Raw genomic sequence first — 21,627 nt, forward strand, 5'->3', positions numbered from 1 at the left:
AAGCAAGGTCAATTTTCCCCCTGACTTCCTTGTCTTAAACATTCCTTGTAACAAGAGGTCAAAGGTCACTCTGAATAGATCTCATTCAAAACTTCTCAGTAAATCTATGACGTAAACACAAAAGAGTAACAGTCCCACATTGTGTTAGCATAACATGATGACTCACCATACTGAGACCTGCCATAGAAACCATAACCTGTATTGTTACAGGAGTTCACATGTATTTCCACCTGTCCATACAGTTATATAGTGGGGATTTTACCACACAAGACAGTAGAGTTCCAGAAATTTGGGGCATTTACAGAATATCATTGACAGTAGGTTTGCTATTTTTTTCTTTTAATTACGATTCAGCTGATGTTCAACCCTGTGTGACTCATGTGTGTTGTAATTGCCAAACTGACAGGTGAATTCCAGAGCCTGTGTGCCTCGCTGGGTCCTATCTGGGGAATGTGGTTGCAGAACTTCCTGGTAGCAACAGCAGGGTGGAGACTCCTGAGGAGGCCTATTTCCCTCACTTTCCTTTTGGCACACATGAGGAGAGCAGCAGGCAGTGAGGCAGAGCTGGACACTGACTGAACACGCACTGGCCTCTCGTTCAGGAGCAGAAGGTAAGCAGCAGTCTGAATGTAGCTGATTTAAAATGTCTCTATTGAACTTTTCAGTTTGTACGATCTGAAATGGACAACATGTGCTGGTAGGAATTGAGTACAAGGAAGTGTTCCAGGAAAATTATGCAGAGTGACAAACATTAAAAACAGTGCAGTTTCTCTGTAGGTTTCTCCTTATTTTACAGGTTTTGTTGTATATTTGTGTGTTGATTTTTTATTGATTTTTAATCGTTAACAGATAACATTTAGTATAATTTGACCCTGCATTATATATGCCTTACTATATTTGCTACTTTTATTTGCTTTATTTTGCTGAATATTGATAGATGTGCAAATTGTCTCACTACAGCAGAATACTGAGTTTAACCTTATCAGTCTATTTATTTTCTGCAGTGGAAAGTGATTACATTTACTTAAGTTTATACTTCTACTACCATATTTCAGACAGAAATTTTGCACTTTCTACTCTACATGTGATAGCTATAGTGAGTTTACTTAGTTTTCAGATTAAAGTTTTCAAAAGCTTCAATATAATCAACTGTTAGAATATGATTATAGATTGAACTACAACAGGATATAAACTTTAAATTAGCCTCATTTAGACCGGCAGAAACATACGAATGCTGCTTCCATGCTAATGCATCAGTAATAGTAATCCAGTAATACTAAAATATACAAGTAAGTAAAGTTTATAGCACATTTCACAGACACCAGTCACAAAGTGCTTCACAGTCAAAATAAATAAAACGAAGATAAACAACAGATAAAACACATAGGTGAAAAACAGGCATAAAACAGTACAAAACAAACACAAAAAATACCACATGCTACCTAAATGTCTGTTCGATGAGTTTTTAACTGCCTTTTAAAGGAGTCCACACAGTGCAGAGACCTCAGACTTATTTGGAGACTATTCCAAAGCTTAGATGTTGCCGACTAGAACGCACGATCTTCCTGAGTGTTGAAACGTGTTCTAGGGAAGACCCTGGTTAGAGGACCTAAGAGCTCGGCTCATGGTGTGGGGGTGTAGAAGGTCCATGATATGATGTAGAGCCTGGCCATGTAGGGCTCTATAAGTAAGCACCAGAATTTCAAAATTAATTCTAAAATTAACAGGAACAGGAGCAGTTAAAATAGGTGTATTGTGTGACCACCTGTTGGATCGTGTTAAAAGCCTAGCAGCAGCATTTTGTACGGTTTGTAAACAGTCCAAGGAAGATTTATTAAGGCAGGTAAAAAGAGAATTACAGTTGTCTAGACTATAGACTGTATAAAAATAATGGATGTAGCCATTGTGACATCATCCATTGGTTGGTGGACTCATGTTTTGAAGCCTTAAGTATGGCAATTTGACCGTCGCCATCTTGGATTTTTTGAAGCCAGAAGTGCTAGCTTGGTTAGCATGGTGCATTTACAGTCTATGATTAACTGTGATAATGTCAATGCTAATGCTAATATTTGCAAGTGAAAAATTGGCTTAAAACTGTTAAAACAAAAATGTACTTACTGGAAAAAACATCCAACTCCTTAGAGGGTCTTTTAGCACAACCAAACACTGAACAAGACTTTTTAGGTGACCAAAATGTTACAATTAACTTTCATGAACTGAAAACACACTGAAATAGCAACAGCTACGGCTATGTCTATACTCTGTGAATCTAGGGTTACGCCATGTTCATGTTACCTTACCAATGTTGTCGCCGTGGTAACTACTTGTCAATCACAACATAGCTATGCCCTAAAGCATTCCCTGTTGTATTCAAATTTAAATTAAACGGAACCATAATTTACAAAATGAACATCATGTTGTACTGAAGAAAATGCTCTATGTGAAAAGTGCCTTGAGATTACTTTTGTTGTGATTTGGCGCTATATAAATAAAACTGAATTGAATTGATTGTTCTCTCACAAAATTTAAGCTTCTTTGATGAGCCAAACTACTTGATATATCGGGGCCTTGCCTTTTCTAACATTTTTATGTCATGCCTACTATCAGTAATTCCCATACAGTATGTATGTACAGTATGTTTTTTTTACTTTCCTCCCTTTGTTAAGCTAATGTGTTTCATAGTTATCAGATTTTTTCTCCATTGATCAAATCTAATTTTAGTTGTCATTTTCTTATTCCTTTCTCATTAAGATGTCTTCAAGCCCCTTTTTAAAATTTCTTTTAGTATCTCACCACCACAGTTATTGTTGTTTGAGAAACAGCAATTTCTTTCTTTTTACTCAAGTGTAAACTGTATAAAATACAATTTGGTCTTGATGGGCTTTCTCAAGCCTTTGTCTCGCAAAGTGTGTACAAATATCAATTTTATCAATAAAGTATTATTAATATAAACAAATTATAAATACAATTCAGTAAAATCTCATTTCAAGGTAGAAATTACTGTACATTGTAAATGTAGTCAATGGCCAAGAGTAAAAAAAACTGACCTTTGCTGAAAACAAAAATGCAACAACCATGTTTATGGTTGATTTTTATGTCTCTTGTTCTTGATTTTGCTCTCCTCTTTTCTCCAACATCCAGAATGCTTTACACTGAGTTACTGCGGTTGTGGGATGAGGCGGTGCAGGCTGTGGATGCCAAAGACTGGCAAGGAGCTCTGGCTAAACTCAAGGAGATCACTGAACCCACGTCTCGCACTCTGTTCACCGCTGCCTCTGCGCACCTGTCTCTTGGACAGCTGGATCTGGCCCTGAAGGTTTCTTGATCCTTATTTAACCATAGTTGCTCCTGGGGGCTTGATGAGTGGCCACTCTTTGGGCCACTGAAACCAGATGTCTAGATATGAACATGTTAGTTAATCTGAAATCAAAAAAAATTCTCTTTTCTTTTCATCATCCATCATCATTACTTAAATAATGTAGCAGATCTCTTTTAGCTTTATATCATCTTTGTCCTAAGAGGCTGTTTTCATACTTGTGACACCTGTTTACCCTTGCCTTTTTCATCAGGTAGGAATGAAGCTAATTAAATGCCTTTTGAGAAATGCATGAAAATCATGTAAGAATTTCTGATATTGCACATCTCCAACCAGTCTAAGTGTTTTATATGAATTGCTGTCTGGAAGAATGTCATAAGGGTTGACAAAAGCGTTCCCCCTCTCAGTTCCACCCAGGCTTCTTCTCCTTAAACCCAAAATCGGATTTTTTTGGCTGACAAAGATGGCAGGGAGTGGTAAACCCAAATCCAAGCTTTATACTTCCCCTTCACAATGTTTAGGACACTTTACAGCCATGTTTGTCTGTGACGTACCTGTCAATGGTTAGTGCAGTTGTTAAAAGATAGTCTTCAAACCTGCTTGCTAGGTACATCAGTCTGGGCTACACAGCTTGCTAAATACCAACAGTGTGAAAAAAAGGAAACAAAATGTAACACATGCACTTCCATCTGTCTGTGTCCCACCTGAACTTGTCTTTTTCTTTCCGTGTCCAGGCTTTGGACCTCACCATTGCCAAGGATGAACGTCTCGCTGTTGGCTTCTTCCAGAGAGCAGCAGTGATGATGCAGCTTGACAGGTAGAAGGCAGCCCTGCATCCCAAACTTACAGTCTACACCACATTACAGCAAGACAAGAAACAGCACTGTCTCTCTCTTGCAAATGAAGAGTCAAAACATGCCCTTGTTCAATTCAATACACTCAAAGGTTTTGCTGCTACAATCTTACTTGGTCTGGTGTAACTGACATTACTGATTTAATTACTCTTCTGTATGTGTGCTACTGTTATACTATGCTTTAGCATGTCACAGATAATGGAGAATTTTTGGAAATGAAGGAAAAATCAGTGTCTATTGTCCTGTAACTGCCACCTTTGACCACAGTTCTGTTAGAGGTGCTAATAGTATTGTTGCTTCTTTAATATAATGTACTACATTACATACCTTTCTAAACAGGTAAGTGACAAGTCAATCTTGTGTTTAAACCAATGGGCTATCAGTTTTAGAGAGAAAGGCAGTTTGATAGTATAGGACGACAGAAAAAAAGCATTTCTGAAAATTTCTGGTGACTTTATCTGTTGGACTTTGTAGTTAGACCATGGATGTAGTAAATATATAGCTAACACCAACAGCCCATTAGCTTAGCATACAAAATGTAAATGGGGAAATAGTTAACCTGCTCTGTCCAAAGGTAACGAAATCCACCAGCACCTCTTAACTTCACTAAAGAACACATTACACCTCGTTTGTTGAATCCATACAAAAGACAAAGTGGAGGTCACCGTGCCCGGACAAGAAATAGTTTGGCATACAACCCCCACTTAAATCATAATGTGCTGTTTTTTACACTTTGGTTTTTGTATGGAGCTTTTGTAACAACTTTTAAAGGATTCAAATGAGACATCATATGGCTGTAAAAACAACATCATATTTGGATTATGGATCATTTATGAAGGGTTTGAGTCCAGGTTGCTGCATCATTGTCTCTACAGGTTGGAGGAGGCTCTGTCAGACTGTATCTGGGCGCAGAAGCACATGAGAGGAAACATCGTCATTGACTACAAACAGCTGGGACTGCGATTCAAACTCTACAGCTGGCAGGTCTGACACTGGCCTTGCACACATACACACACACTGCACCAGTCACCCAGCAGGCCTCTCTTGACACATTACAATGAAAAATATGGAAACCCAATCCATGAGGTCTATCAGTGCTGAGGAATGAAAACAGAGAACTGCCATCACCTCCAAAGATACACCTCTAGCTAACAAAGCCTCATTGATGGAGGTTAAACAAGAGGTTACACAACATCACATATTTCTCAGAGCACAGATAAGACATCTTGTAGCTTCCTACAGATGATGCACCTGTGCCCTCAGCCAGTCAGAAACAGCTGAACTGTGGCAGCTTAGTGCAGCTACCATGTTTACAACTGGGGTTTAACTCGTGACATTAAAACTCAATGGAAATATCACAACAGATACAGTCAGCATCAGCTGCCTTCTGATCCGATGAAAAGTCCTTGACCAGCACACTCCAATGAGCTGACTCATTCTAAATCAACATTTTGATTCACACAAGCATGCAGGATAATGATGATTGTAGCCTTATTAAATGGACTTGAGGGTGAAACAATAGTTGGTAGATTGCAGAACCAAGGTTAACTTGTGGTTGGTGACAAAGGGAGGTATTTGTTTGGACATTGCCTTGCATACATTTATACACAGATAGCATAAAGATCATGCTAAATGGGCACTTGAACATCCTTGAAAACTGGGCATTTTCAGTGGTGACCTTGTGCTGGGTGGTAATCAGTGGGTGTAAATAAAAGGTACAACCAAAAAACTCTATTTTTAAAAATCCTTTCACTGCCTTTCACTATGTAACTGAGTTCATTGCTTTATCCTTAAAGCTGCATTATATCCATATTTTGTTCATGACCAATGGATTGAATGACTGTGATGATGTAAAAAGTGTCACTAGATGATGAACCCACAGAGACTTTTTTAGGTTATTGTTTTTGGTCTTAAGGCCAATAAATTTCACTTTCATTCTTATTTGTTGCAACAAAGAGCAATTTTTCACCAAAAATAAGCTCTGATAAACCGACAACATACTTCTTTTCCAGCACCAAATGGTGGACAGACAAATGTGTAAAAAGGCAACAGTTTGCTAACACCTTTATAAGGAGATAACATGTCCATGTCTTCAGCTTACTCCTCTGCTCCCAAGTGTTCAAAAAATCAATGTGGCTTTAAAACTTATAATCCTGTATAAAGGATGTCTAAATCTATCTAAATACAATACTTAGTGTCAATAAAAAGAGTGTTGGTCACTGAAATCATTGAAGTCTCACTGTCTAACGTCCCACTCCAACATCCTTACGAACCCAATTAAATAATCATTATTTGAATTATCAAATAAAAGCCAGGCGCTTCATAAAAAAGAGAAGAAAGCAGTTTCGTAGCTGACAGTTTTTTTCACAATTGAATAACAGACAAACAGATTCCTAGAGTGACAGAAGTAACTATTGTTTAGCTGCCATCACAGGAAGGCGTTTCCACAGAACTGTATTTTAGGAATTATGACGAGCATTAGAACAATTGAAATCAAAAAATGAACAATTGAAGACAGTGAACTGTACACTTAAATATACACATAAAGGATCCAAATATCACCAAGGTAGTTTGACAATTTCTATGACACAATAAAAAAAAAGAATGAACAATGCATCCTGCAACATTTCTCTGACAAATATAATTCCTGAAGATAGAAAAACTTGTGAAATTGGCACAGGTCTCTGGCTAGTTAAAGCACAGCTCCAACAGAAGCATATAATGCACAGACATGTCACTCTGATGAATACCTGAATAATACTGCAGCTTTTTAGCCGACGTAGCTGAAATGTGCTTGCTGATAGCTCCGTCCTCCAGTGTCTTAAAACTCCAGTGCATGGGGAGTTTTGTTCCAAAAATAGAAAGTAAGTTGTGAAAAACAGAAATATCAGTTAGGTAATCATTGAATCACTGGTACTGATATGACTGTGAAAGTCTCTCTAATCCTCACATTTATAAATGTCCATATAAAATGTTTTACACACAACAGTAACGATTATATGAATATTATTGAGAGGGTTCAGAGATGTACGCTTGTGATGTCCCTAGGTGTTATATAATGCAGCAGCTGTGTACTGTCGGATGGGCCAGTGGGAGCAGGCCAAGGAGGTCCTGCTGTCAGCCTCTCAGGAGAGAGGAGGAGGTCGAGGGGGAAACGTAGAGGTGGCTTTGGACAGCGTTGCGGTGAGTGTCATGAACTTCCACAACTCTGAAAGGGCATGAGACTGAATTTAGACAAATTTCCAAACACAATTAGCCTTGCACTGTTAATTTTATTTACGTAATTTTAGTATGTTTTCTGTTACATTTCCAAGAATGTCTCAACAAGGAAATAAAGATTAGGTTTTAAAGTTAAACTTCCTGGAAGTCAGTCATTGGCAGTGCTCCATGGCCATGCTGGTGTGCTGCTTTTCACGTAGCTTGAATGCAGGTGTGGTTGGTATAAGGAGGCAGGTATAATGCTAAACCCCTATCAGCTGATAATCAGTCAGCAGCAAGATTCTGTAGTTATCTTGTTGAGAATGAGTCATACATGTACTGAGCTAAAAAAAACACTCTATGCAATTGTCATGTCTGCCAAACTTTAAGTTCAACTGACAACTGAGTAAACTCTGTCCTCTGATAAAGATCACAAGATGTGACTGAAAGCCTCGGTAGAAATCTAGTATGTGGACCTTGAGTTAAATTGGCAGCAGGGGTCTATGGATGGCAATGTCAGTCTGTCAGTCAGCCCAGCACTTTGGTTGAGACTCAAACATTTCAACAGCTATCGGATGGATTGCCACAGAATTTTGGAGTTGCAAATATATCTGGAAACTGTGAGTGGCATCCCAACATCTAGTTTCAATCAGAATAACATCACATTAAGGAAGTAAAAAGCCCACTGATACCGTATGTAATGTAGATCTTCAGTATATCAGGGGATTCATTGATTATCCTAATGAAGCTCTTAAACAAATGTTTGACTAAACAGAGGAAGGAGGTCCTGGCTCCTCTCCTGGTGCCTGAGGGTTTGGTGTTTCGTCCCAGGAAACAGGATGTGGAGCAGCTCCAGCAGAGAGACTTTCTGGGCAAAGCAAAGGTAAAGTGCCTCCATGGTGAATGTTGGGTGTATTGAAAGATATCTTTGTCCACAACACATCTTAAGTAAGAATACCTGTATCTGTCCTTAGCGCTGGATACCCAGAAGTCTGTTAAATCCTTGCTTCACAAGATGATATTAATGTCTGAAAGAGATATAACTCTCTATCTTGAAAGCAAAGGACCATGTCAGGAATCTTGGGGTTGTTTTTGAGAATGCTCAATTTCAAGAATCATAACAATAGGGCAATATCTGAAAATCATCTTTTTATCACTTATGTAAACATCTCATAAATGCTCTCCTTTGCTGGCAACAAGAAACTCATACATGCTGTTGTATCAACTAGACTGGATAACTGGATAACTTGTGCACTCTACGCAGGAGCACTATTGCACATTTACAACCAATACAAACCACTGCTGCAAGAATCTTAATCTGAACCACGAAGAGAAACCACAATCACTCATAAATCCTTGCACTGACAACCTCTGTCTTTTAGAAGTGACCAACCACCAACCATCACATAGTAGAGTTCTCTACAACATTGCAGAGACAACTTATTGTCTGTGTCAATGGTGTCAATGGGGGTCCAACAACAACAAATGTGGTACCCCAGGTCACCCTTACATGAGACCACTATGTTGTATTATCAAAGAAAACCTAGAAATATTGTTATTTTCAGACTGGACTAGTCATGGAAGTGGATGTAAACTCAAACAGTTTTGGACATGTCTCAATTAACAATCAATTGGTTGGTTAAAACAATGTATTGCTTTCAACTGTTTGTAGGTGTTGATCTCTTTCATTTCAGAAAGTAGAATCTTTTCAGAAACAAATTGTCTGGTTACATCCAGAATGATAAATGGGACATTCAAACTGGTTATTTCAACAAATTATGCAGCCCTTGAGATATATGCTTACAGATTTGAGGAATAAAATCTACATCCGAAGTCAGCTGTTCAGGATTCAGTGATGTATGATGCTCTACTTGCAGGTGATTTCCTCCATGATTCCCAATGATGATTTTGGAGGCTTTGAACCTCTGAGGCTCCAGGTAAGACTGACCACAGTGTCAGTGTGGATACATTTCTGATATTAATGTCAGTCACTGCCTTGCTAACTGTCACTCTGTCCTCTCAACAGAAGCCTGGTTTCTATGAGCCCAAAGTGGATGGAGCTCAGTGAGTATCACCAGTCACATATTGATCTGAGCCTTTAATATTACTGTGAAAAAGCAATATTACTATTGTTCAACACATTCAAGTAAAAAGATGTGACTGATTTTGTTTTTTCACCCTCTGTCAGGGATTCTCGATACATGCGTATGCAGGTTCCTTACATGGCTCGGGGCCCGGGCCAGTTGACAGTGCCGGGAGGGGCCATGGTATTTTTATTTGGTGAGGAGGACAGGGATGGGATGGCAACTGTCATATATGATGGACAGGTGAGGAGAAAGAGAAGCAGCTGAATCTAGTATAGTCAGCCAAAGATACAGGTTTAATCTTATAGGTTAAATTTCATTTAAGACAACAAGGTGTGTTGTGAAAAATTGTGTTTCCCTACTTGAGTTTTAAAACAATAGGCTGAAAGACGCTAAGAGGAGCTGCAGAGTTGGTGATAATATTCAGTGGATTTGTCACTACGAGCAACTCCTTTTAGATTTCGCATTGTAATTTGATCCATCATTAATATAGCAAGTATAATTTGTTGCAGCTTTAAATTCAGTTTAAAACTGTGTTGGTATAAATGCAAATTGACTCAAATTGATATATAGTTATTTATCAGTGTGCTTACAGGAGTGCTATTATTACAGAAATGGCTAGCAGGGCTGTAGTCCAGATTTTTGAGATATTGAGGTCATAAATGCCCCCAGAGCCACCACTCCCTACAGACATATACAACTAGTCAGCAAAATTACAAACTGTAATATATTAATAATGTAATATTTTCTATTTCTTTACATTTTATCTGCCTACAAAACCTTTAGGATAATGCTATAATTATGGGGAGAAAAGTATATAAAAACAATCAAAGTTAATTATATTTAATCTTCAAAACCCACCATGTATAATTTGCACGCAATTGCAGAGCAGAAATCCTCTTCAGGTTGTTAAAACCACCTGATTCTCACAATACTGAGTATTTGATTGCAGTGGTCCTGGTGGCATTTGACAAAACAGCATTTTTTGTAAGTCAGAATCTTTATATTTCAGTTTGTGATTTTTATTTGTATTTTTCAGAGAGGACTTCTGCCAATGTCCCTGCTCGAGCCTGCAGAAGTCAAGACGACCAAAGGCAAAAAGGAGAATGTAATGTATTTGTTCATGTGATGATATACTTTGTGATGCTTTAGCCATCATATCTCAGGCTCGTCCTGAGAGGAAAAACAGCCTGGGCTTTAATAAAGGCACTTCACAGATTGCTCAAAATTAGATTGATGCTGTGCAGAGCTTTATCTCTGCGGGCAAAACTGTTGTGTCAGGGAAAATACATTAAATGCCCTAAAAAATCCTGCCACAGTTAACAGCCCTTCAGCCAGAACAGTCACAAGAATACTCTGCTCATTTCAACAAAAATACTGCGCTCCTGCTGGGAGAAAAATTCAATGTTTTTTTTCACAGTTGAAAAAATACATTTGCTGTCTTGTCTTCTTCCACAGAGAGTTCCCAGTGGGATCCCCCTCCCACCGGAGCTCAAGCCACCCACTCGCCCACAGGCCCGGCCCAGCCCTGCAGCTCCTCCTCAGGGTAAAAACCAATCCTACTCTGACTCTTACTCTGACTTCTCCTGTCACAGGGGAGGAAGACCTCTCCTCCTTCTTCCCTCAGATCTGCAATAGGAAGCACTTCTCTATTATGACAGTTATTTTATTATTTTATTTATATTTTTCATCTGTGCAGTCTGGCACTGTGGCTCCATCTTCACTACATGGTTGCCTGTGATTTCCATGTTCATGGAATTTGAGTTTACTGTTGCACTGAATTTCCTTTTAAAAGATGAAGGCCAGTGCTGATACTTGCTTCTGCAGCAGGGTGCAACGACAGAAAAGTCACATTGTAGGTCTGTAAGTGTGTCCACCCAATATTTTATTTTGGGGCAAGACATCTACTTCCTACTGGCCAGAATGTCAGTATATTTGGTATGGTAACGCTTTATTTTTCTCCAATCATTTCTTAGGAAGTTTCCTAGAAAGAACCTTGCAATTTGGGACTAATTACAGCAAAAACAAAAGTTCTGAGACAGTTACAGAGTTCAGTTTGTTGAGTTATTGATGTGCAGAGGAAGGAACCTAAGTTAAAATTTAAACTGTTTTAAATGTGAAATCTAAGTTCATTATTCATTGAGTATTGTAAACTTTATTCTCCATATATTTTGAATCCTATTCTTGCATATAGACTCATATTACATTTTTACATGTTCAGCTCACTGCAAGTAAAAGACTCAAAAGATCAGTGCATCATTCCAAAAGTGCGTGTTATGGCACCCCCGGGTGCCTTAACAGTGGGGCAAAGGTGTATGCCACAAGATTTTTTAATTTCCTTTTTTTCACTGTATATACTTAATAAAGTTTCACAAAAGAGCAACGTGACATATGAATTAACTACAGTACATTTTATGTTATTTATTATATTATTATATTGAAATAAACAATAAATGAAACATTAAACATGCTCTAGGTTACACTTGTAATTTACTGCTAACTAGTTCAGAGAGTATCAATTGACTACAAATTACAGAGGTCTTTCATGGAAAATTTTTAGGAAATTATGATGAAATTATGGATCCATAACTTAAAGTGTTACCAGAATTCATAATCTCCAGAGGATGATTCCTGATTATTTGGGTGATCCCCTGTTTTCTTATTGTTTCCTGAATGCATTCTTGTTCCTAAAGAGATAAACACTTTTGGTTTTACAGGGATAGTTTGCATTTTTTGAAGTGGGGTTGTATGAGGTAGTTCTCCATAGTCAGTGTATTACCTGCAGTTTGGAGAAGCAGACAGGAGTACTGGTGCGGAAGCTAAGCAATGTACTGCTGTGAATGGAACCAACAGCAAAACATATTTTAACCACCTAAATAAAGGCCCACCCAAAAAAAAAATCAACATCAGTTTAAGTATATGCTATATTTAAAATATTTTCACCGCTCTATCTTGCCGTCAGACAGCTCTTTTCTTTGGCACTACATTTTCTCAATCATAGAACTTCTATATTCCTGTTTATACTAGTGTAATTTGCGCAAGTTTGGCCGCGGGATTATTTATGTTTATTTGCCTCAAACAGCCAGCGAGTATCGACAGGCACAGACTAGTCTCCACCAGGACAATGGGAGCCAGCCAGTGATGTTACTGAAGCTCAGCCTGCCTGCCAATATATTGGCTCAGTTCTCCTACTAACAACAGTCAAACCAACACTTATCTGTAACAGATACATTATCAAATCTTCTCTGTTGGTTCTGCTGTGATAAACTGCATTAACCTGTCACACAAAACTCCCCCCCAAAATCTGTTTATTTACTACACTTCCCAGACGACAACTACGGACCTTAAAGCGGTATGAACTCAAAATAAACTTAGATTTTGCTGCGATTTAATTGCAATAAATGAATCAAAAGGATGCCGAAATAAAACTACATCATGATGCCGATTTGTGAAAAGTCTGAACTCCTTTGTCAGATCTGTCCACAAGACAACAAGCAAACAACTTTTAAAATGCTTATTTTCGGATCAATAAGAGCTAAACATTGTAGCTGCTCCATCGACACTGCCATAGATATAGATAATGCCATAAATATGGCAATGACCCATTTAAACATCTAGATATCTACTAGTTTAAATTTAAAATTTTATAAAGTCACAGGCATTTAGCTTGTTATTGATGACAGCAGCCGAGGGGGGTGTGTGACTCCGGTGTTAGTTACAAAAAAAAAACAACTCCTCCAGCCAGTAAACGGCTACGGATAACAGCAGAATCCGGTGTGACTGGTTTGGTAATCCGGTGTGACCGGTGTGCAGCACCAACGTGCTCCCCGGCTCTCTCCTCCAGAGCTGGCCACCTCTCAGCAGCTGTCTGTCGGCAAGCTGCGGCTGAATCCTCCGGTCTGGCCTCCATGATACGTGCAAAATATTTGCTCAAGTTGAATATTTTCAATTTCATGTCATCCGCGCCATGAGTTTCGTGAATTCGCGCCATTCGTGTCACGTTATTTGCGTCATTTGCATCGTCCGGCGCTAATTTACATCTATTCGTGTCTTTACATTGACTTCATATGTAATCTCATTGTGTGAAAAATTTGCTTTGTGTTTGGTGTGAACACAACATTACACTGCATATCAACTGTTTGGGTCACAAAGTGCTTCTGCTGGGAATGTGCTGACCCAAATCTACTGCAGGTGATACACTGACTATAGATAACTACCTCATACAACCTGTCCCTTTAATGGCCCCATGACCTTTCCTCCTGAGTCTACCACACTCAGGACAAATTTGATGTTCAGTTTCAATATTTAAAGCCAAGTAATTTGTTCAAGAACTCTTCACTGTAGAACCCAAAGAAAAAAACACGTACAAGTTGATTCTCAGATGTCGGAGTAATTCTCCAGAATAGTGGAGAATGCCACATGTATCTGTCTAATCATCCATCAGACTTCTATTGTGTGCGCATGTGTGTGTGTGCTCAGACTGCACCTGTACTGTATTTTCTCAGCAGTGCGTTTTGCCGCAGACACTCCACCACCATCCTACACCACTGCCACCCACGCGCCGCTGCCAGCCTCAGAGCCTCCTAAGTACACAGCCAACGCGGCAAGCGACCAGGTAATAACGCCCCTCTGAAAAGCCAGATTCGTCTGTGCTGAGAGGTGGAATCAAATCGAAGTTCTTTTCCTCGCACACCCAGCTTCTGACACACATAGCCTACACCTAAACTCATTCTCTTTCTACCTCATCTAAATATAGAGGGTTGGTGTGGACTTTTGAATAAACTGCTTTGTCAGGTTGAACTTAGCAGGGGGAATGCTGATGTGTCCTGATTAAGTCACTGTGACGCTCAGGGGAGGCAGAGGTAGTCAGTGTTTGGATATAAATATTCTCTGCACTATTTGAGAGTTTTTGTGTCTCTGCATGGAACAGTGACCTGAAAAGATTCATTCTTACCTGAAATAACTAATGGACTTCCTGTTCCAAATTTACCATTAAATAACAGTTCCTCTCCGTTAATGTTACCCAGGAAGATTTCAGTTTTAAGTGATGAGTCAGCCCTTGATGAGTGAACCATGGCAACCTGCCTCAGCTAGAGACGTGTTATTTGATAACTCTAACCAATTAGTTGAATCACCATGTACAATGTATGTATGACGCAAATGCATTCAGCAGTCTGGTTGTATTTAATTTATTCCAATCTTACGGGAAAGATACATCCAGTAGATCTGAGGCTTGACGTTGATCTATGGTCACTATCAAACTTTTTGGTTACTGCACCAAAGTCTTTGGCAAAAATATATACAGGTGGAAAGCAGATGTTTAGAATAGACATTCATTATCTTTAAATTTACAAATGATTTTTTTTAGTTGTCCCCCTGAATTTGTTCAATAATAATCCAGAAATGTCCCAAAGTGCAAGCAAACAAAGTGGTTTGTTTTGGGTCCCTCTGGCCTCCAGGGGCCCCTGTAGCAGCAAAGTACAAATGTGCTGTGGATCATATGATAGCATTGATACAATGAATGATAAATTGAGCAAGCAGATTAATAAAGCATGTGTTCATTTGTAACCTGTGTGTAGATTAATAAACAGTAAACAGTAGTTACAGGTTATTTTGAATGCCAAATCATATTCCAGAAATCTTGCTTCTAAAATCTGCTCAGTCCATCGTTCGGTTCTGTAGATTGAAATATCTCAACATCCATGGATGGATTGCCATGATATTTTGTATAGACATTCATGTGTCCCAAGGGACGTATCCTACTGATGATGGTGAATCTCTGACTTTTCATCCAGCACCAGCCACCATCAGGTCAAAGTTTTAAGTCCAAAAAACAGAGCCAGGCTGTAGACTCTCTTGTTCATTTGCACTTTACATGAGAAAGACTGCACAGAACTGTAATAATCAGATACAGTATTTATTTGTGCTTGTATATTCATTTGAAAACCTTCCCAATCATTTTTTAGAAGTGAGGAAAATATTAATGTGGTTTTCTTGCCTAAATGTGTTGTATGCTGGTTTATAATAGGGTTGGTAGGAAAACTGCTTTCTGCTTAGGGCCCCAAAACAATTAGGCAGGTTCTATCTATGTAAAATCCACAAATAGACCATTATGGGACACTCAAAATTCTAATAATAAAAGTATTACTACTACTGCCACTAGTATTCCTATTAGTGCTGATGTTAATATAGTTACCTAACATATCATACTCACCAGTGAATCTTTGATATTAAACTAATATAACCCTTTGGCTGTACTTTCAGTATCTTTAAATGTGTTCTGCTCTGCGCTCCCAGTATGCCAGCTCATCTCAGGGGGCAAAGGCGGACTCTCTGGTGGTGAAGGTCCACTACACATACACCGTGGCTCTGTCTGTCCCTCTGGACACACCGTACCATGAACTGAAGGAACGAATCGCACAAAAATTGGGCCAGCCAGCGTCTCATCTGCGCCTCAGGTAACCACAGGCCTGCCAACCCACTTCTGTCTCCTTGAATTTCAACAAGTGATACCTCATTTCTAAAAATATGCTTTTCTTTGTCCACTCCACCCTGTGGGTCCAATATGTGTTCTGGTTAAGAGATGCTAGCATGAGACACATTGGACACTGAAGCTGTGGCTAGATGGACATGAGAGTAGAGTCCAAGAACAGCAGCATAGCAGTGGCGCACTATTATCATGGGATAAAACAGATTATGAAAACATGACATTACATCCCATGGGACCACCAGGCTGATGATTTGTGCAGTTGTCAAACATAAATAAGATCTTGACAACAACATCATCTGTTTCTCCCTCTTTACTCCCCTCCCCCTCAACCTCCATTCCCTCTCTCTCTCATCAGACATAAGCAGCATGGCTCCCAGGTGCTGATTCCTCTGAGTGGGGAGGTGGAGCCGGGCCACACTATGCAAGAGGTGGCCGAGGCTGGCAGAGCCACTCTGTGGTGCCAGGTGAGGATTTAAACTCACAACTACACATCCAGGCTTGAAACTTACATCATCCAGTGTACCAAAGCAGGGTCATGACCAGGGCTTGCAGTTGCAAACCCAACATTATAAAACTGCACTAATCAATATATATTAACAGTGGGTTATTAATATCAGTTTATTAATGCACAAACAAGTTCTTCAGTCCAGAGCAGAGTTTTTCAAACTGTGAGGTGCAGGAGATATTCCTTCTATGGGTCATAAGACAGACATTATAAACATGTTTTTAGATTCAGTGCGACTTACAGTTTCCAAGGATATTATTACCAGCGTCCATCATGCATAAACATCCTGAGGTCAGCTTGGATACCATAGAAAAAAGATGCTCCTTAGAACTTACCTGAGAGTCATCACATTTTCTTCAGTATTTCAGTAATCCAGTAATAGTTGTCTGTACATCCATGGGTACATTGCACAGCAACAGGAGTCGCAAATAGCTAATTCAACATACTTACAATGGTGCCAATTTGCCACAATGTAAACGAACGTAGGCAAAAAAAACTGGGCTCACATTGTAGCACACAGATAATCGACTGAGACAGTGTTCGACACTGAAAATGATTTGGAATCGTAGGGTGGGGCAAAAAAATGACAGTGCTCATGTTGAGCTGGCGCCTGAGCCTGAATCACTCATTCACTGGCAGTAATAACTATTTATTCATTTAGAAAATATAGAGCAGCTGGAATAGTCACAATTTTATCATATTTGCCATAAATCTGGCAATAATTTCCACTTCTAATGTGCACACTGGTGGTTTTTGCGAAAAGCTATTGTTCCATTTGGATATTAGGGTTTCAATTCAATTTAATACGATGTGAATATACTCTCCAATTCTTTATGCTTAGTGTCTTTTAGGCATTAATGATGGAACAAGCTGTAGTAACACTGATATTATTTTGACATTTTGGGTGAGGATGTTGCAGTTTTTTCAAGCGGATGGTTCAAAGAAAATACTCATAGAGGGCCTTGCTTTTTTAAAAAGTGAAATATAATGTTAACAGATTGATGAATTATGCTGCCAGGAAAACATCTACTTTACAGCTATACTAATACCTTCCCCTCATGTGCTGTCTTACCTCAGTCAGAAGACCCTCTGGCGAACCGTACCATCCTCTACCAGATGGTGGCGCTGTATGACTATGCTGCTCAGGGCTCAGAGGACCTGGAGTTCAGCGAAGGGGACACTATCGACATCCTGGGTGAAGGTGAGGCCTTGCAGGTCAACATCATATTGAATGACTCCTCACTGGAATCATAAAAAAGTCATTTGTCTCGTCAGCAGCCAATACTGTCATCTGAAATACTCTCACTGCCTCATCCTGTGTTCAGATGTGTGTCTCACTGCCTCTCTCTGTTTCCCTCTCACATTCTCTTGTAGTTAATGAGGAGTGGCTGGAGGGACACTGTGCAGGAAATATAGGCATCTTCCCCAGCTGCTTTGCCTACAGGGAGAATGCCAGCATCACTCAGAGCTCTGAGTTATAATAGTAGAGCAGTTATCTCTAATCAACACATTTACCTGTAAATGCTGGCTATTTAGATCCTCCAAAGAACCACTGTAGTGTACCAACACTCTTGTAGGGACTTACTTCTAACATGTGTCTATAATGTATCACTATAACATTGCTATAGTGACTCAGAGTATGTCTATGGTACTGAAACCTGCTCTAACTGCTGATTTTCTATGTTAACACTGTAATATTCCTGTTGTATTATATAACACTAGTAATATGTTTCGCCTGTGGTATCAAAATTATATTCCTGTCATGTTTGAAAGTATTTTAATGGTCCTGCTACAACAACTTTAAAGTGTGTTTTTTTCTGTACATTAAGTGTTTTCTGGGTCAAATTTGACCCATATTTTTTCAAATGGATTTTAAAGTCACCAGAGGAGGTCAAATCAAGGTAAAGGGTGGTTATGGGGAATCTTGAAAAAGTCAAACTATAGATTGGCATGTCTATGTATTTCTGTCATTGGGGCAGTGGGGACAGAGTTCAAGGGAGACCTTGACACTGTCACGAGAACTGGCTGTGTTCCCAACACATCGCTAGATTTGTCAGGGTTCCCACCCAGGTGGACTCCCGTAGCCCTTTGAGGTGTTATGGGGGAATCTTGAAATAGTGGAAGAAAAAAACTGTGCATTGGATTGCATATATTGCATATATGGTGTACACACAGAAGGGACATAAGGTCACAGTGCCTTGACACTGTTGGTGGGGTGGGAGGACTGATTTGGTGGATCTGTTGATCCAAGATGAAAAAGGAGACAGTGGGCTGAAGAGGAAATAGTAGAAGAGGAGGACAATATGGAAGAAAGGCCCTTGTAACTTCTCTCATGCAAAGACGTCACCACCTTTCCCACACACCAGCCACACCAGCCACATCAGCACAGTATCTGAATCTTGCCCTGATCAGAAATTTTCAACCTAGTTTGTTGTTTTCTTTTATGACTAATACACTCAATGTGGGGTTGATTGTGTACAATTGACAGAGCATGTGGTTTACAGGCAGTGTTGATTGATGGTTTTAATGGTTATAATGAAAACTACCATTCAAAAATATTGTTGCATTCTTCACTGTCAACAAAATTCAAAGAAATAACTATGGCTGTCTTGTTCTCTTGTTTTAGATAACATGAGATCATAATGTAGTGTGACTGTGAATGTATTTTATCCATTAACAAATAGTGTCAAACCTAACGTCCTGAAACATTAATGAAGAATCAATCACCCATTTATTAATGACTACTGACTGATATATGATGATATATGGATGAAAAATACATTTGTGGTTCAAAATTTGGTTATCAGGGATTTATAAAGGGTTTATAAAGGGATATTTGAGGCGGGTCAAAAATGACCCACTCCATACTGTGAGGGGTCAGAATATGTAAGGGTTAAGTACTAATACTTAGCATTTACAATCAGTATATAAACAGTTATAATGGTTTATAACACACTATAATGTACTTGTCAGCAGTTATACGGTAAGTGTTTATTAATGTATCTCTCAACAACTATAACTCCTCCCGTGGGCAGCCAAAAGTGGAGCTTATAAACAGATAATGAATGATATATGTCTTCATATTAGAAGACATATAAGGAAGTTATAATTGTTGACAAATACTGTACATTATTCAACATTTAAATTGTCCTTGTGTCTGCTTATAATCAAATCATTGTGTATTATTTATTAAATATTTGTATACCGTTTGTAAATGCTAAATAGGAGGCTATTCTGATATATTTTCTTAAAGGATCACCGAAGCTGTGTATTGAAGCTCCCCAAGTGAAGCTGTAAATACTATCAGGAATAAACTGTTAGAAAAATACCAAATCCTTTATATATTTGTTGGCCTAAAGGTAGTCAATTTTAAGCACATGGGGTAAAAAAATACTGGAATCAGCCTATAAAATACTCACCATAAGTTGTTAATTTTAGAATATAAACTCCCCCCAGGGTGCAAAAGCTTCCAAATTCCCAGAAGAATTACTGAGGACATGACCTCAGCATGCTCAGTGGTAGCTACGGCTCTCACTGAAAGAGCTAAGAACATAGATAAGAACATTTTCAAGAGTAACCCGATATTTGAAGCATTGTTAATACTCATGTAATTACTCAAATGCTGATCGGCTGTGTACAGTCAAAGTGTTAATGATAAATCAGATGAAGCAAATATTTTCATGAGTAAAGACTTATGAAAGAGCTATAGAGAATATAGAGAATCTGCACAGAGCAGGCGGTCCTCGTGGTGAGGTGGGCAGCGGTGAGGGAGGCCACTGAGACACCCACAGCAGCTCTTAAGCTACAGTCTTTTGAGATTGAGCTGGGACAAACTGTGCACACAGGAACAGCAGGCCAGGAACTTCACTACCTGATAGCTTCATAAAAGAGAGTAAAAAAACAAAGCTATTCAAAGACACTCACTAAGGCTTTGCTAGAGTTTGCCTGAAGGCATGAAGGAGACTCAGATGTGAGTGGAGAGTGGCTTTATGGTCTCATGAGACCAAATCTGAGCTTTCTTTTTTGGGCTGGGTTGTGCCATTGCCTTCAGCTGAAGGTCTGACCAGTCCCTCTATACAACAAAATATCAGCATCCAGCTCGAATCAACCCATCTCATGCCCATAAAGTCTGCCTGAAACTTGGGTGTCATGATTGATCACCGACTAACCTTTAAGGTTCACATGGCCTCAATCACTCAGTCGTGTCGATCCGCCCAGTACAACATCAGGAAGATCAGACCCTACCTGTCTGAGCATGCAGCACAACTCGTGGTACAGCCTCTCGTAATGTCACACACTGACTACTGCAATTCCTTACTGCAGGTACTTTTGCAGAAGATCCAGAACGCGGTGGCATGGCTGGTCTTCACAGCCCAAAACAGCAAATGTCACCCTGCTGGCTCCCAGTTGCTGCCTGCATCACATTCAAACACTGACACTTACTTACAAAACAGCAACTAAAATGGCTCCTACCTACCACCTGCCTGAACTCCCTCACTCAGGTGTACGCTCCCACTCACTCAATACGCTCTGCCAATGAAAGGCACCTGGTACCACCACCACAACAGGGCCCTAAGTTGCATGTCAGACTCTTCTCTTTTGTAGTTCCCTGGTGGTGGAACAAGTTACCAAACTCTGTTTGATCCACAGAGTCTCTCTCAGTCTTTAAGAAAAGGCTAAAGACCCAGCTCTTTCACAAACACCTCTGCTAAATAAAATTGTAAATTGAAACTGTAAATTGTAAATGTGCTCATGTGGCAGGTAGACCAGCGTAGGTAGGAAGCATGTATTTTATGCTGTTGCTGGAAAGGAGGCATTGTTTGGCATTTGAATTTCACCATCTATCATTTGGGGAAGGACGATGTCCAGAAACAAACATGTTTTGTGGAAGCAATCACTCCAGGCTTTAAAATGTCCCTTTGGTATCCTGTGGGTGGCTACTGATGCCATGTCTGTGTTTTTCTAAAGTTTATGCCATCATCACAACGATGGACACAGCTTTCCTGCAATGGCTTCATGTTGATGGTGGCATCATGCAGCAGGATGTGTCTCTGCAGCCTGGAAGGCTTTGGAAGATCAAATGGAAAATGAATGAAGCAAAGCACAGCAAAATCCAGCACTCCCTAAAATTAAAGTGCATGAGACATTAATAAAGCAGGATCAGGCAGCTGTATCATTAA

At 39.4% G+C, this 21,627-nt stretch overlaps 1 protein-coding gene across 2 annotated transcripts; it reads left to right on the top strand.

Moving 5' to 3' along the window:
* The first annotated feature begins 508 nt into the window (after nucleotides 1–508).
* noxa1 (NADPH oxidase activator 1) lies at nucleotides 509–19,235 on the top strand. Of its 2 annotated transcripts, none has more exons than XM_044363025.1 (16): nucleotides 509–611; nucleotides 3,142–3,316; nucleotides 4,051–4,133; nucleotides 5,046–5,154; nucleotides 7,219–7,353; nucleotides 8,144–8,251; nucleotides 9,246–9,305; nucleotides 9,395–9,432; nucleotides 9,557–9,695; nucleotides 10,492–10,560; nucleotides 10,911–10,998; nucleotides 13,958–14,067; nucleotides 15,750–15,910; nucleotides 16,298–16,406; nucleotides 17,525–17,648; nucleotides 17,822–19,235. In XM_044363025.1, the coding sequence occupies exons 2-16, from the start codon at nucleotides 3,143–3,145 to the stop codon at nucleotides 17,926–17,928; spliced, it is 1,614 nt and encodes a 537-aa protein (XP_044218960.1). In that variant the 5' UTR covers nucleotides 509–611; nucleotide 3,142; the 3' UTR covers nucleotides 17,929–19,235. The 2 variants fall into 2 exon arrangements, with proteins under 2 accessions (XP_044218960.1, XP_044218969.1); XM_044363034.1 differs by having other exon boundaries at nucleotides 13,961–14,067.
* The last annotated feature ends 2,392 nt before the right edge of the window (nucleotides 19,236–21,627 follow it).

This window comes from Thunnus albacares, chromosome 2 (genome assembly GCF_914725855.1).
Source record: "Thunnus albacares chromosome 2, fThuAlb1.1, whole genome shotgun sequence".
Lineage (NCBI taxonomy): Eukaryota > Metazoa > Chordata > Actinopteri > Scombriformes > Scombridae > Thunnus > Thunnus albacares.

Coding starts and splice junctions, on each gene's coding strand:
- noxa1 (XM_044363025.1), top strand. CDS start 3,143: ATGCTTTACACTGAGTTACTGCGGTTGTGGGATGAGGCGGTGCAGGCT. Junction 9,306..9,394: donor TTGAACCTCTGAGGCTCCAG/GTAAGACTGACC, acceptor TCCTCTCAACAG/AAGCCTGGTTTCTATGAGCC. Junction 14,068..15,749: donor CCAACGCGGCAAGCGACCAG/GTAATAACGCCC, acceptor CTGCGCTCCCAG/TATGCCAGCTCATCTCAGGG.